The sequence below is a fragment of the Phyllostomus hastatus genome, unplaced genomic scaffold (assembly GCF_019186645.2).
Source record: "Phyllostomus hastatus isolate PE091 unplaced genomic scaffold, TTU_PhHast_1.1 phas_contig_196, whole genome shotgun sequence".
Taxonomy (NCBI): domain Eukaryota; kingdom Metazoa; phylum Chordata; class Mammalia; order Chiroptera; family Phyllostomidae; genus Phyllostomus; species Phyllostomus hastatus.
In genome coordinates this window covers 25,747,181-25,762,406 of record NW_025333709.1, presented here as the reverse complement: position 1 = coordinate 25,762,406, position 15,226 = coordinate 25,747,181, and the positions used below count along the sequence as shown (strand labels likewise).

General features: G+C 36.9%; 1 protein-coding gene across 1 annotated transcript in view; it reads right to left on the bottom strand.

The window, feature by feature from the left end:
* Window positions 1-15,226, bottom strand: part of SLC30A9 (solute carrier family 30 member 9) — a 76,844-nt gene that overhangs the window by 51,664 nt on the left and 9,954 nt on the right. The window contains exon 3 of the mRNA XM_045834292.1: window positions 2,215-2,277. Within this exon, the coding sequence (XP_045690248.1) occupies window positions 2,215-2,277 (63 nt within the window). The remainder of the gene's footprint in view (window positions 1-2,214; window positions 2,278-15,226) is intronic.

Below are 15,226 nucleotides of genomic sequence, written 5' to 3'. Positions count from 1 at the left end.
ACTTAAGTTTCAGTTAAAAATTACAGGCTAGTTCAGTGTTTTTGGTAAAAGGCGATGGATTTACACAATCTGAAGAGAAACCAGAGTATTGGGTCAGTGTTTCAAAATGAGTAAAAACATTTTACTGTATTAAATGGAAAAAAATGTAATCAAAGAGTACTGCATGAAGTGAAGAATAAGTACTTTTTGTGAAAGCTTTTGTTTCAGGTACATGTAATAATCTATATAAAAACTAACTTATTAAACAGTATTTCTTAAGTGAGGTGCAGACAAAAAAGTATGAAAGCCACTGGACTGCTTCACATAATGCAAAAAGCTGAAGAAACATTTTCATCAGTTAAAAATTATAGGAAGTTTATTACAGACTACAGGTAAAATACTACCCTCTATTAAATTATTTACCTATTATCAAATATCACTGTTCATAAAAAGATAAGAGACATCAATAATAAAATGCTAATTTGGCATCAACTGTAATCTGTGAATTAAAAATTATACTCAATATTGGTCTATATTCATAAATCATATTATAAAGTGAGACTTTTGGTCATATGATATAGATAAATAACATAAGCAGATTACTGAAGAGCAAGAGCAAAATAACCGAATAAACTCACATTCTGTTACAAGGTGACACCTAGTCACTTCACATTCTATTCTCATATCTATTCATAAATTTTCTGTTCCACTTGCAAGTTCAAAGAGCAACTTAAGACTAAAATTATCTGTAATTGCAGTAGATAAAAAGACTCTCAACACACGAACTTTTAACATCAAATGCACAAATAATACCTAAGAAGAACATTTCAAAAATCAAGTTCAGGCCCTGGCTGGCATAGCTCAGTGGATTGAGTGTGGGCTGCGAACCAAAGTGTTGCAGGTTCGATTCCCAGTCAGGGCACATGCCTGGATTGCAGGCCACGGCCCCCAGCAACTGCACATTGATGTTTCTTTCTCTCTCTCTTTCTCCCTCCCTTCCCTCTCTAAAAGTAAATAAAATCTAAAAAAATAAATAAAAATAAAAATAGCACAATATTTAAAAAAAAAATCAAGTTCAATATAAAAATCAGAACCTTATTTGAGCCCTGGCTGGGTGGCTCAGGTGGTTGGAGCATCTTTCTGTATACCAAAAAGGTTGAGGGTTCAATTTCCAATCAGGGTACATATCTAGGTTGCAGGTTCGATCCCCAGTTGGAGTGCATATGGGAGGCAACCAATTGATGTTTCTTTTTGTCTCCCTCTCCTTTCCTCTCTGAAAATCAATGCAAACATACCCTCAAGGGTAAGGATTTAAAAAAAAAAACAAAAAGAAAACCTTATTTGAAAAGAATAGTACATAAAAATGTTCAGATTTCTTTTTACGTAAGTTCAAGTCTCTGACCTGCCTACTTCAAAATCCAGATTAGCTCCTCTGGAGTAGAGAAGGAAATTACATCTCTCTTAATTACTTTTTAAATATTTCTTCAAAGTAGCTAGAATCCCTGTTGGCCTGTGCCTGGCCCAGATTATTAATAATAATGTCTGCTATCACATTAATTATTCTTCTTTGTGACAGCACAAGGTATTACCTGCAAAATTACCCTACAAAAGAAGTTCCACTTTTAGCACCATATTATAGAGAAGAAAACTATGGCTCAGAGAAGTCAAGTGAACTGCCCAACGCCATACAGTTGGCACATGTGGGGGCCACAAATTAAATCCTGCTTTGTGCCTGACTCCGAAGCCACAGCGCTCCAAATCACACAGTTACTGCCTCCGTGAAACATGCTGCCTTGGATCAGGGGCCACAGCTCAGTGGGAGCCGTAGCGTGCTATAAAGAACAGAGCTGCAGATTCCTTACACACAATTACTCCTAAAAAAGAAAGTCAGACAAGGATGTCCAAACTCTATCTGGATTTGAAAAAGTTGTAGCTGAAAGGTATTGACCTCTGGTTATTTAATCACATTACTTTTGTAAAATGATAAAGTAATTAATGGTTTTTCTTTGCCATTACCCCGTTCCTTGGGCTTTTTAGGGGAAAAAAACAACAACAATTACCACAAAATTTGTAACCAAAATGCAAAGTTTACTTCAGGAGAAAATCAGCTTATAAATAGGAGAATAAATCCTTATGGTCGGTAACCCTAACGCTCATAAAAAGCACTATATAAACTAACTTTATATATTTAATTTTAAAACACCATTATAAAAAAATAGAATAAAATATATTTACCTCTTACTTGGAGAGGTTCTTGCTTAATCAGTGGAGCTTTGAGTTCTGCACCTATATTTTCTGCTGTGAAGTTCATTAAAAAATTTACATTAATCAATGGCTTTCATACAAATCTATAAACTTATTAACTAACAATATGGCAATGTGTAAAAAAGGTAATATATCATAGACAAGTTGGATTTATCCTAGGAATGTTAAAAGCAGTTAAACATTAGAAAAGCTACTGATTCCTGTTATTAACAGATTAAAGGAGAAAAACTATAGAAGCATTTCAGGAGCTAAAGAAAAAGAATTTAATAAAATTCAACATCCATGCAAGTTTCAAATCCTTTCAGAAAATTAGGACAGAATTTCTTTAAAGGGTAAAACAAACCTAAACATTGTATTCAATGGTGAAACTTTAGATCATTCCTTTAAAATAAGGACCAAAACAAGGACACACTGTTGATTCCTCTACTTAAAACTGTCCTAGAGGTGCTATTCAATGAAGAATAGCCCTTAAGAATTACTGAAACTACTGTACAGCTCCCCCCAGTAAGTAAGTAAAAGGAAGTTGAAATCTACATTAAAATTGGAAGTTGAAATTGGTTGTTTCCATCAACCAATTCAGGTACATGATGACTTTAAGTCACAACATTTACATGCCTAACAAACAATATTGCCTATTTTTGTCATAGAGTCAGATTGCTTACTAAGATATACACAATACAAGGAAAAATGGACAAATTCTGCTAAATTAAAATTCATAACATCTGTTCATCAAAAGATCCCATTAAAAAATAGGAAAAAAAGAAAAGCTTCCCCCTGGGAGAATATATTTCCAACAACTAGAATTGACTAAGGATAAGTATCAAGACTATTTAAGAATTCCTTCAGATAAAAGACAACCCACTAGAAAAAAAGGGCTGAGGACAAGAACTTGCATAGAAAAGGAAATACAAATAGCCAGTAAACATATGAAGAGATGACTGACTCATTATTAATAGAATCCAAATGAAACCATGAGATACCATTTTACAATCTTCAGATTAGGAAAATGGAAAAGTATGACAATACACTCATACGCTACTGATGGAAACATGAACAGGCACAATTTAAAAAAAAAACAAACCTCAGTAAACAAGTTGGCATTATCTAACATAGTTGAACACAAGCATAATTTATGACCTAGCAATTCTACTTCTAGGTCAGTATATTGGGTTGGACAAAAGGTTCATTTGTTTTTTTCCATTTAGATGCCTCTAGTAGTGCTTAGTTGTCTTTAACTTCATTCAAAACAATTTTGTTAGAGTGTATTGCGACAGCTGTCATATCAGCAGCATGCATTTTAAAAAAACATCAAAACTGGTGATTTTTTGTGTAGCCATTTCATTATTGAAGATGGAAGAAAATACACAACATTTTCGGCACATTATGCTTTATTATTTCAAGAAAGGTAAAAATGCAACTGAAACGCAAAAAAGATTCATGCGGTGTATGAGAAGGTGCTGTGACTGATTGAACATGTCAAAAGTGGTTTGCAAAGTTTCGTGCTGAAGATTTCTCGCTGGATCATTGGGTATACCAGTTGAGGTTGATAGCAATCGAGTCATTAACTGAGAAAAATCAACATTATACCACACAGGAGATAGCCAACATACTCAAAATATCCAAATCAATAGTTATTGGTGAAAATGAAAAATGAATCTTCTATTCTATGGAAAAAACCATACCGACTTTTTGGCCAACCCAATACTTAGCTTACAGGAACTTGCCTGAGGGCACAAGAAGAGAGGTATATGAATGTACACAGCAGCATTATGTTGTGTTGTTTTAAACTGTAAACAACCCGAATGCCCATAAGCAAGATAATAAACTAACCATGTTCTATTATATAACACTTCACACAGCAGTGAATAATAATAAACAAAATGACTATGTCTCTTTAACCCCTACTGTGTGCCAAGCACTAGGCTAAGTACTTTCCATATACCAACTCATTTAATTCACACAGCCCTAAAATATACATGCTATAATTATCTCCATGAAAATTAATGAATTAGACACATATACTATTAGGATAAACCTTAGCAACAAAATTTAATGAAAAAGTAAATCACAAAAGAATACCTACTATAAGCTATTACAATAAAAGTATAAATAAAAGCTAAATTAACAATTAGGGATATATATACAAATGGCTAAATCTGTTCCTTTTTTTTTTAATCAAGCGACAAACACAAAATTCAGGATAGTCAGACTGGATACATAGGGTGAGAGAGAATATTATTAAGAATGTACGGTTCTGGACGTCCGGCCAAGATGGAGGCATAGGTAGATACACTGTGCCTCCTCGCACAACCAAAATAGGGACAACAAAAATTTAGAAACAAAAAAACAACCAGTACTGGCAGAAAACTGAACTGTGTGGAAGTCCGACAACCAAGGAGTTAAAGAAGAAACATTCATCCAGACCGGTAGGAGCGGCGGAGTCAGTCAGCTGGGTGGAGAGGACACTCCGCAAAGCAGTGGCTGGTGGACCCTGGGCGCTCAAGGCGGCATCAGGGGGACCCCAGCAAGGCAGCAGATTGTGAAGGGGCGTGGCGCACAAGGTGGCTGGCAGGCCAGGCAGCCCCACATTCACACGCAGATAAACCAGGCGAAACTGGGGAGCGAGACAGACCTCACAACCCAGGGTTCCAGCACAGGGAAATAAAGCGATTGAAAACACCTGTGGGGAGCTGCGTTCCAGGAGAGATTCCCAGACTCACAGGAGAGTTTGTTGCAGAGACCCACGGGGACCTAGAATGTACACAAACCCACCCACCCGGGAATCAGCACCAGAAGGGCCCAGTTTGCTTGTGGGTAGTGCGGGAAGTGATTGACATCCGGCAGAAAGCGGAGCAAGCTTCACTGTTCCCTCTCAGACCCCTCCCGCACATACAGCGTCACAACCCAGCTACTGGGTTGCCCTGCCCTGGTGAACACCTAAGGCTCCACCCCTCACTATGTAACAGGCACATCAAGACAAAAAAAAAATGGCCCAAACGAAAGAATAGATCAAAGCCTTAGAAATAATACAACTAAGCAACAAAGAGATCGCCAACCTATAAGATGCACAGTTCAAAACACTGGTAATCAGGATGCTCACAGAATTGGTTGAATTTGGTCACAAATTAGATGAAAAAATGAAGGCTACACTAAGTGAAATAAAGGAAAATGCACAGAGAGCCAATAGTGATGGGAAGGAAACTGGGACTCAAATCAATGGAGTGGACCAGAAGGAAAAAAGGAACAACCAAACAGAAAAGAATGAAGATATAAGAATTCAAAAAAAATGAGGAGAGGCTTAGGAACCTCTAGGACATCTTTAAACGTTCCAACATCTGAATTATACAGGTACCAGAAGGAAAAGAGGAAAAACAAGTGGAAAAGTTATTTGAACAAATAATAAAGGAGAAGTTCCCCAATCTGGTAAAGGGAATAGACTTCCAGGAAGTCCAGGAAGCTCAGGGAGTCCCAAAGAAGTTGGACCCAAGAAGGAACACACCAAGGCACATCATAATTACATTAGCCAAGGTAAAAATGAAGGAGAGAATCCTAGAAGCAGCAAGAGATAAGGAGACAGTTACCTACAAAGGAGTTCCCATCAGACTGTCAGCTGATTTCTCAAAAGAGACCTTACAGGCAAGAAGGGGCTGGAAAGAAGTATTCCAAGTTATGAAAGGCAAGGACCTACATCCAAGATTGCTCTATCCAGCAAAGCTTTCATTTAGAATGGAAGGGCAGATAAAGTGCCTTTCTCAGATAAGGTCAAATTAAAGGAGTTCATCATCACCAAGCCTTTATTATATGAAGTGTTAAAGGGATATATCTAAGAAAAAGAAGATAAAAAAATGTAGAGTAAAATGACAGCAAACTCACAATTATTAACAACCACACCTAAAACAAAACCAAAAACAAACTAAGCAGACAACTAGAACAGGAACAGAACCACAAAAATGGAGATCACATGGAGGGTTAGCAACAGGGGAGTGGGAGGATGAGAAAGGGGGAAACGGTACAGAGAAAAAGAGCATAGATGGTAGGTAGAAAAAAGACCTGGAGGGCAAGAGTAGTATGGGAAATGTAGAAGCTAAAGAACTTGTAAGTATGACATGTGGACATGAATATGGGGGGGGGGGGTTGTGGGTGGGAGAGGGTGTGCAGGGTGGAAGAGAGTGAAGGAGGGAAAATGGGATAACTGTAATAGCATAATCAATAAAACAATATTAAAAAAAAGAATGTAAGGTTTTGAAGAAACCCAAAACATTAATTCGAAGAACACGAGCACCTCTCTGTTTACTGCAGCATTACTTACAATCACCAAGGTATAAAAGCAGCCCAAGTGCCTCTCAGTAGATGAGTGAATAAAACAATTGTGGGACATTTACACAATGGAATACTCCTTGACCATAAAAAAGAAAGCTTTACCCTTTGCAACAGCATGGATAGACCTGGCGAACATTATGCTAAGAGAAAGAAATGAAAAAAAGAAAAGTTCTTAGGTTTGGTGGTAAATGCCCAAGTGTCGATTTTATTATGTTTTCTAACTTGTGTAAATACTACATATATACTTTTATAAATATCAAATATTTTATAATAAAAATCTCAGCTTTAAAACATTTTCCCTTACATTTCTATCCTCATTCAATAACAAAATAGTATTCTGAGTTTATTAATTATTGCTAACATTTACTAAGCATTTGTCACATGCCACATACCACACTATACTCTGTGTGCATTTAGTCCTTACAAAACTGCTGAGGTAAGTACTATTATCTTTACCCTACAGCTGAAGAAACTGAGGCACAGAGAAATTTTATAACTTCCCCCAAAGTCACAGCACTGCTTTAAATATGGAGTTACTGAAGAATTGAAACTCAAGTCATTTGATTAGTCTATGTCTAAACCACTGTTGTTTACTGCCTCAGTGTTTAAAATAATATTTAATTTATGAGTAGATGCTTGTGTAATTTCCATGGGGGCAAAGTTTAGAAGTGAATACTAGATTAGCAAAATGGAGACTCCCTCGTAACCTTTTGGTAACAGCAGTTTCAGAAGGAGAGTAAGGATGGAGGCAACAGGTTGAAGTGAGAACGTGAGATGATGAAGTAAAAGTACTGGCACTCTCTGCAGGAACTGGCATGAGGAATGGAATCCAGGAAAGATTGACAGTACTTTATATAGAAACGGGAATGATGAAGTGAAGGGAGAAATTGTTGGTGTAGGAGATTAAGAGAGTAAAATCCCAAAAGCAAAGTCTTTGAACAGATGAAATAGTAGAAGATCCAGAACACAGATTTCTGAAAATATGTAGAAACAGAAATAAACTGTTTCCACCTTTTCAGAGTAGGAATGTATTTAAACATATGCAACACCATGAAATCTGACTGACTTGGTGGTACTTTTGGATTCTGCCATCTTATTGTCTGTTTTCAGTTTACCAGTCTTTTTTCTTTGCTTTTATTTTTATTTTGCTTTTCCTGCCGCCTGCTAGATTGATCAAGTTTTCTACATCCTCCTCTCACCCCATCCCATATGCTGGTTTGGAATCCACAATATTCTATTTTTACTGTTTTAATGATTCCACTTAAAAATTTAACATGCATGCTTCCCTCTTAATCTCTCTTAACCATCTGTAAAGTTATTCAGTGTCTCTACATTCTTCTAGAACAATAAATACATCTTTAACCACTGAAAACTTCTACCTTACTACTCTTGACTAAAACTTTAACGTTAAATATAAAAAAGTTTATTATTTTTATTATCAATAGTTAATTTTACCAATACATTTTATCCATTTCTTACTCTTCATTGTCTCTTATATCCCAACCCTTCTGTCCCTCTGGATTTACTCTGCATCTTATAGAAATACATACTTTGCCTTGGCCTTTGTGCCTCAGTTGGTTGGGCATCATCCCGCACAGTGAAAGGTCGCCAGTTCGATGGTTGGTCAGGGCACATGCCTGGGTTGCAGCCCTGGTCCCCAGTTGGGGCGAGTGCCAGAGGCAACTGATGGATGTTTCTCTCTCACACTGATGTTTCTCTCCCTCTTTCTCCCTCCCTTCCCCTCTCTCTAAAAAAATAAATGAACAAAATCTTTGGAAAAAAAAGGAAAATATATACTTTAGATGCTAGTTGGGGAGAGGTTAGGTGGTGGAGGGACTGAGTGAAAAGGAAAAAGGACTCATGGACACGGACAACAGTGTGGTGACTGCTGGGGTAGGGGGGTATAAGGGGACTAAAGGTAATGTTAAAATATACAATAAAGATGAAATTTTTAAAAAAGTAGTTTTTTTAAAAAAACGTAGGTGGGTTAGTAATCAATGACATTCTCTTTACATATGTGAAAATGCTTTTATCATGCCTTCACTCTAGAATGATGATTTAGACCAGTGTAAAATTCTAGGGTAGCATTTACTTTTTCCTTTACTCTTTCGTGGATATTACTCCAAATCACTCCTCCCTTTGTTTTCTGCATACTGTTTCAGATAAAGTGTCTACTTCAAAAGGGCAACAACTGGACTGACAACATTCTGACTTTTCTCCTTGAAAGCTTTTAAGTTGGGTTGTTTCTTGTTTTTGGTGTTTAAATTTGTGGACTTCTTTGCACTTACACTGCTTAATACTCAAAGTATACTTTTCATCTGAAGATCCCTGTTTTTCTCAAATTCTGAAAAATCCTCATCCATTATCTCTTTATTTACTACTCTACCATTTCTCTATTCTGTCTCTGAAATGCCTATTAAATATAAGCTAGAGCTTCATGCCTCTTAAATGCTTTTCATTTTTTTGAGAATCTTTTTATTTTCTTTCATGCATTCAGGATGAATTTCAATTTATGAATTCTCTACTTGACTATGACTATTAAATTTTTATTTTTGTGACTGTATTTTCATTTCTAAGATTTCTAGTTGGCCCTTTTCCAGATTTGTTCTAGTTTCATATCTGCTTATTTGTTTCAAAAATATGAGTACTTCATTTATTCTTTTGAGGAAATTTAATTCACTTTAAAGCAATCCAGGCTGTTATTTTAATATCATCTGGAGTTAACTCATATTTGATAGTTGATTTTTTAAACTTTCTTAATACATTAGACTTCTTAATGTATTTTTATTCTTATTTTTTACTGAAGTATAATTGACATACAACTATAAATTTAAGGGGCATAATTATTGACTTGATACATTTATATATTGCAATATGATCCTTCCTGTGTTGTTAAGTTTTGGAATTTGCAACGTTATTTTGAATAGGCTATATCCTTTCACTTTCCTCCTCATGCTGCAGTGCTCAGAACACAATCCGATCCTTTTATCCTGAACCAGATCTCACAGAGGCCGTTTGAAATTCCTATCCCTCAATCCAGTCTCCAAGCCAGCAAAGGGCAGGTTTCAGTTCCAGTTTGTCCTCTGTACTCCCTCCCCTAGAACTTCCTTCAAGACATAGCCTCAGGTAACAAATGGAAGAGGCTATTTTCAGCCTCCTGTAGCGGGTAGGTGCTTAAGTTCAAACAGTGAGTCTGACTCCAGTACCAGGCTATGAACGTAGCACTTGCAAATCTCTCACCCCAAATAAGCCAAACTGCTGGATGACAATGTCTACTTACTGATCCAGAGTCAGGCACTTTTTGTTCCATTTCTTGGACATAGCTTGTTTCTGAGTCCTGCTGTTTCTTCAATTTTCTCTTTTTATATTTTACCTATCACTCCAATGAGTAAGAACTGAAACAGGTACCTTGAAGCATCTATTTATCACAATGCTACCTTGCTTAGAATTTCTGATTTATCTTCTTTCAAGGCTTTTATGGCTAAATTAAATGTTAATAGACTAGGCACTAACAAAGGCAAAACTCTCTTTGAAAGCAAAAAATCTTTTATGTAACTTTTAGTGTATTTCTTCATTATTTTTCAGTGAAAGCCACTGATTAAATGACTTAACATAGTATATTATGTTTTGAAAACTAAAACATGTACAGAAAACCCCAAAAGGCTTTTTTTAACTATTCACAAAATCCTAAGTAGGTTATAATGGCACATTGACAAAGATAGGTTTAAAAGCACTCACCTATTTAAATTACCATAGCTTATAACATTTGGCATTGAACAGTTAAATGATTATTACAATTTTAGTACTGTCTACCAACACAGCATGCAAATTCTAAAGCATCTTTATAGAACTTATATCAATTTCTTAAAATTTTGCTTTGGTGAACAGAGAGTATGGTAGAGAAAAGGGAAAGGAAAGGGGTGGTAGAATAGTAAGCCTCCAACCCTCACCTAGTGTCTGAACAACTGAAATCTACCATCAAAAATTTCAGACAACCCTCCTTCCCACAATGATCAAACTCATTCAACCACACACAGAAAATGAGCTGCTCTAAGACTGATGTCTCTGGACATTCTTCTCACTACAAACTGTCTAGATATTACTAATCATATAGTGTTAAGAATCACAAATAAGAAAGGTTAGCAAACGGCTCAAACATATGGATGAATACCTATTTTGCACACTGCCATCTTAATAAACTTAAATGTATCACTGGAGTAGAATTTTTATGGTTTCAATAAGTAACCAGACAGTTTATCCATGAATATCTCTAGACATTTTAAGTTCAAGTCCTGGCTGTTTGCCACACATCTGCTGCCATTAGCAAGATTAAAACTAATTTTACCAAAATTTTAAACATCTGAATGCTCCTTAAAAACTTAAGGATTCCTTAGCAAATCTGTGCCTCTTAATGAGCTATTCCTGACTTTATCATGAGATCTGAATTATTCAAAAGTCAATCTCAAACCCTTAAATATACCAATTATTGTTCAATCAAGCAATTACTTGTTCTCTATCTGATGGCTAACAAGCCTAATCTGGCCTAAACTAATTCTGAAAAACTGAGCCCAAAATAAAATTTTCATAAACAATGTATTTTTTCTTTTATTAGGATTGTTTATTTTTTATTGTTGTTCAAGTACAGTTATCTCCATTTTCAACCCACTACACCCCCTGCCCCACGCATCCCCACCCCCCACCCTCAATCCTACCCTCTTTGGCTTTGTCCTCGTGACCTTTATACATGTTCCCTGATGGCCCCAATGTATTTCTAATATAAGAAAATAAACCAACATTTTTATTCCAGTCAGCATAGAAAAAAGAAACCTAGTCATGGATCTCAACTTCAAGCATTCTATATAGAGGAACCAACAGTAAGTACTTTTTGACTGAGTCTATATTCAACTCAAAAGAGCATTATAACATATTCCACCCTTGATTCTATTTTTTCATCACTTGTTTCTCCTCCCATTTTGACGATCTAATAAATATGCTTATTTCTAGAGCTTAGGGACTCACTATACTCTCAATTCTTTCATCCTTTAATATCAAAACTCTCAATTAATACCCCTAGAGTTCTCCATCACCAAAAGAAAAAGGAAAGAAATTGGCTAAAATTGCAGAGTAAGCCCAAAGGGAAGATGAGACTTAGGGCAAACAAAGAAAAACAGGCACCATAAACATGAATACAGGTTTCTCAATGAATCTAAAACCTTACCCTGTGAAACCAACTAAAGAAAAGATAGCTTTGAAATGTTTATTTTTCTCCAAACACTTTCTCCTCCTGACACAGTACTCTCCTTGGATTTTCTCCTACCTCTTTAGGCTGTTCCTCCTAAAGTATTCTTTGCAGGCTCCTCTTTTTCCATCTGCCCTTACTGACTGGGGGTTCTGTCCTGAAGATTTTAGCTGTCTCCAAACTCTAAACACTCCCTGCACTGTCTCAAACATACCCATGCCTTCAGTTACCACCAGGGTATAGCTAACATCTCCTAAACCTACATCTCCAGGTTAGTATTCTACACATTTATTCATTTACAAGTATTTATTAAACTGCTATGTGCAAACCAAACCACTGCTCCACTCACTGAGGTTCCTTCTGTCATTGGACTTTCAAACAAGTGGAAGATAAAGTAAATAAATATTGAAAACACCAGCCCTGGTTGGTGTGGCTCAGTGGATTGAGCACAGGCCTGCAAACCAAAGGGTCTCTGGTTCGATTCCCAGTCAGGGTACATGCCTGGGTTTCAGGCCAGGGAATGTAGGAGAGGCATCTACATATTGATGTTTCTCTCCCTTGTAAAAAAAAGAAAAGAAAAGAAAATACCAGTCAGTAATAAGTACAATCTACACAGAGAATTAAAGTTAGGATAGTATTTATGACTGACTGGTGGCTACTTTAGATTCAGTGATTATGAGAATGACTAAAGAGCTAACATTTCAACTTAATGTAATGACCAGCAGGGGTCGTATGTGCAGAAGTACACCTTGGAAAGAGAAAGCAACTAGGCAGAGCAAAGGCCTTATAAATACCAGAACAAACCTGGTATTTTCTAAGAACCAAAAGCAGATTGGTTTGGTTGAAACATAATGAGCAAGTAAGAGAGTGAAAGCAGGGAGCCCAGGGAGAAGGTTACTGCAGGAACCCAGCCAAGAGATGCCGATGCCTCACAGTGGGGCAGTGCAGGCACAGTTTGTCGTGTTGCACTATGCTTTAATGCCCTTCACAGACAACGTCTTCACCCACACCAAAGCAAGACCCTCCATTAACAAAAAGATTACAACTTGCTGAGGGATCAGAGAGTGCTTAATTTTTTTAGCAATAAGGTATTTTTAAATTAAGGCGTGCACAATTTTTTAGACATAATACCACTGCCCACTAAATAGACTACATATAGTGTACCCATATCTTTTATATGTACTGGGAAACCAAAAGATTTGTGAGACTCACTTTATTGCAATTATTTGCTTTATTGTGGTGGTCTGAATTGAACCCACAATATTCCTGAGGTTTACCTGAAGTATATCCAACTGCCTACTAGTCATCTCCTAAGATGTCCCAGATACCTACAATTTAGATATCCAAACCAGAATCATCTTCTCCAAGTCCTCTGCCAGGCTTTGGTATTCCTAATTCTAGAAACAAAGGAAAGCACTACACATTTGCCCCATCCGGTAAGCAGGCATTAACCTCTACTTGACCAGCTCCTTCATTCCCCCAAATTCAATCACCAAGTCCTAACTATTCAGCTCCTAAATCTCTTGAGTTCTTCTATTCCTTTAAAAAAATCATTGTCATTAGCCTGGTCTGGACCCTCATTTGTATTACCACCTCCTTTGCAATCAGTTTTCTAGTCTGCAACTAGTTCTCCCTCTAAAATCTTAAATCTGATCAAGTATTTCCGCAACTTAAAATACTCCAATAGATTTCCATTGCTTACAAAGTCCAAACTCCTGAACAAAACCCTCATCTAATTACTGTTTACCTCTTGAGTTTCATCCCTTGGACTTTTGAATTCAAAACTACCTAACCCACCACCAGGTCTTCCACTCAGTATTTCAGTCACACTGTATTACTTGCAAGTTTGCCTTCTTTCTCCACCACTCACCCCTCCGATACCTACTTTTCCTTCAGGTCCCTATTTAACTATCATTTCTTAGTGGAAACCTTTCCTAACCACCCAAGATCAAGGGCCCCTCTCAAATGTTCCTGCGGCACACAGCATTTCCCCTACCACAGCCCTTAACTCTACAGTATTTTATATCTGTTTGCTTAATTTTCTGTTTTAGCAATAAAGAGACCATAAACTCCAAGAGTCATTTTCTTGCTGCCATGTAAATACTACTCAATAAATACTTCTTGAATAAAACAACAAATAAATGAATAAAGGACTTCTTTTTAATGCTGCAGAGCAAACTAGACCCCCTGGATAAAATCTTTCCAAATCCTGGCTGGCTGTAGCTCAGTGGATTGAGCTCAGGCTGCGAACCAAAGTGTCGCAGGTTCGATTCCCAGTCAGGGTACATAACTCGGTTGCAGGCCATGACCCCCAGCAACCGCACATTGATGTTTCCCTCTCTCTTTCTCCCTCCCTTCCCTCTCTAAAAATAAATAAATAAAATCTTTAAAAAAAATCTTTTCAAATGCACTAGCAAAAAATGTTCTGAACAGGGCAAAATGAAGGAGAAGCCGGACTTCTACAGAATAAGTGAGCACACCAAAGCCAGCTTTTTTTGTGGGGGGCGGGGAGGGATGATTTCTGTAGAGGCTTATACTCTGAGCTTCTACACAACTGCAAGGCTGCAAGGGGCATGGGAGACCAGAGAGTAAGACTAGTTCTGCTCGAGATGGAGGCTCTAAAAAAAAAGTGTCTGCTACCAGAAGACACTCAGGAGAAAAGCCACCTACATGGTGTAACTGTGATTAGGAACAGGGCACACAGAGGCAAGCGGCAGGGAAGCATGCCTGCCTTCACTCTCCGCTTACACAATGGGGGAAACTCCCCTGAGAGTCCTAAGAACACACCAGCCCCCACACCAGGCTGCAGTCTGAATTCATGCTACCAATGTGATCTAAAAAATGTAAAGCAGAGAATTTAATGTGGTCCCAAGCTGTATTTCCAGCAGCTAACAGGCAAAAACAAACTCTTTATGCAGGATCACATCTTCAATCCAGAGAGACATAAAAGTGTTCCAAGATATAAAACTGCATAGAAAACGAACAAATCTTGGTTAAAAAAACACAAATAAAGTATCATGAATGAGAGCAAGAAACAGAAAAAGAGAGGATAATATGGTGCAAACCACAAGATTTCAGATAGCATAATTTTCAGTCAGCATATAACATAGCCATGTTTAATATGGCTAAGTAATAAAAAAGATGTTTGAAAATATAAGCAAGGAACATGAGACCAACCAAGTAAGGTGAAAAACACTTTCTAGAAAATAAAAATATAATAATTGAAATTAAAAGCCCAACACATGTATCAATCATCAGATTAGAGGTAACTAAAGAGGTAATTAGTGAACTAGGCAGAACTAAAGAAATAACGCAGAATTCAGGCCAAAACAGAAATATAAAAATGACAGAAATAGAAATATAAAATTCAGTAACAGAAAATAGGACAGGTTCACACACATGGAAAATAAAGCAAGATGTAAC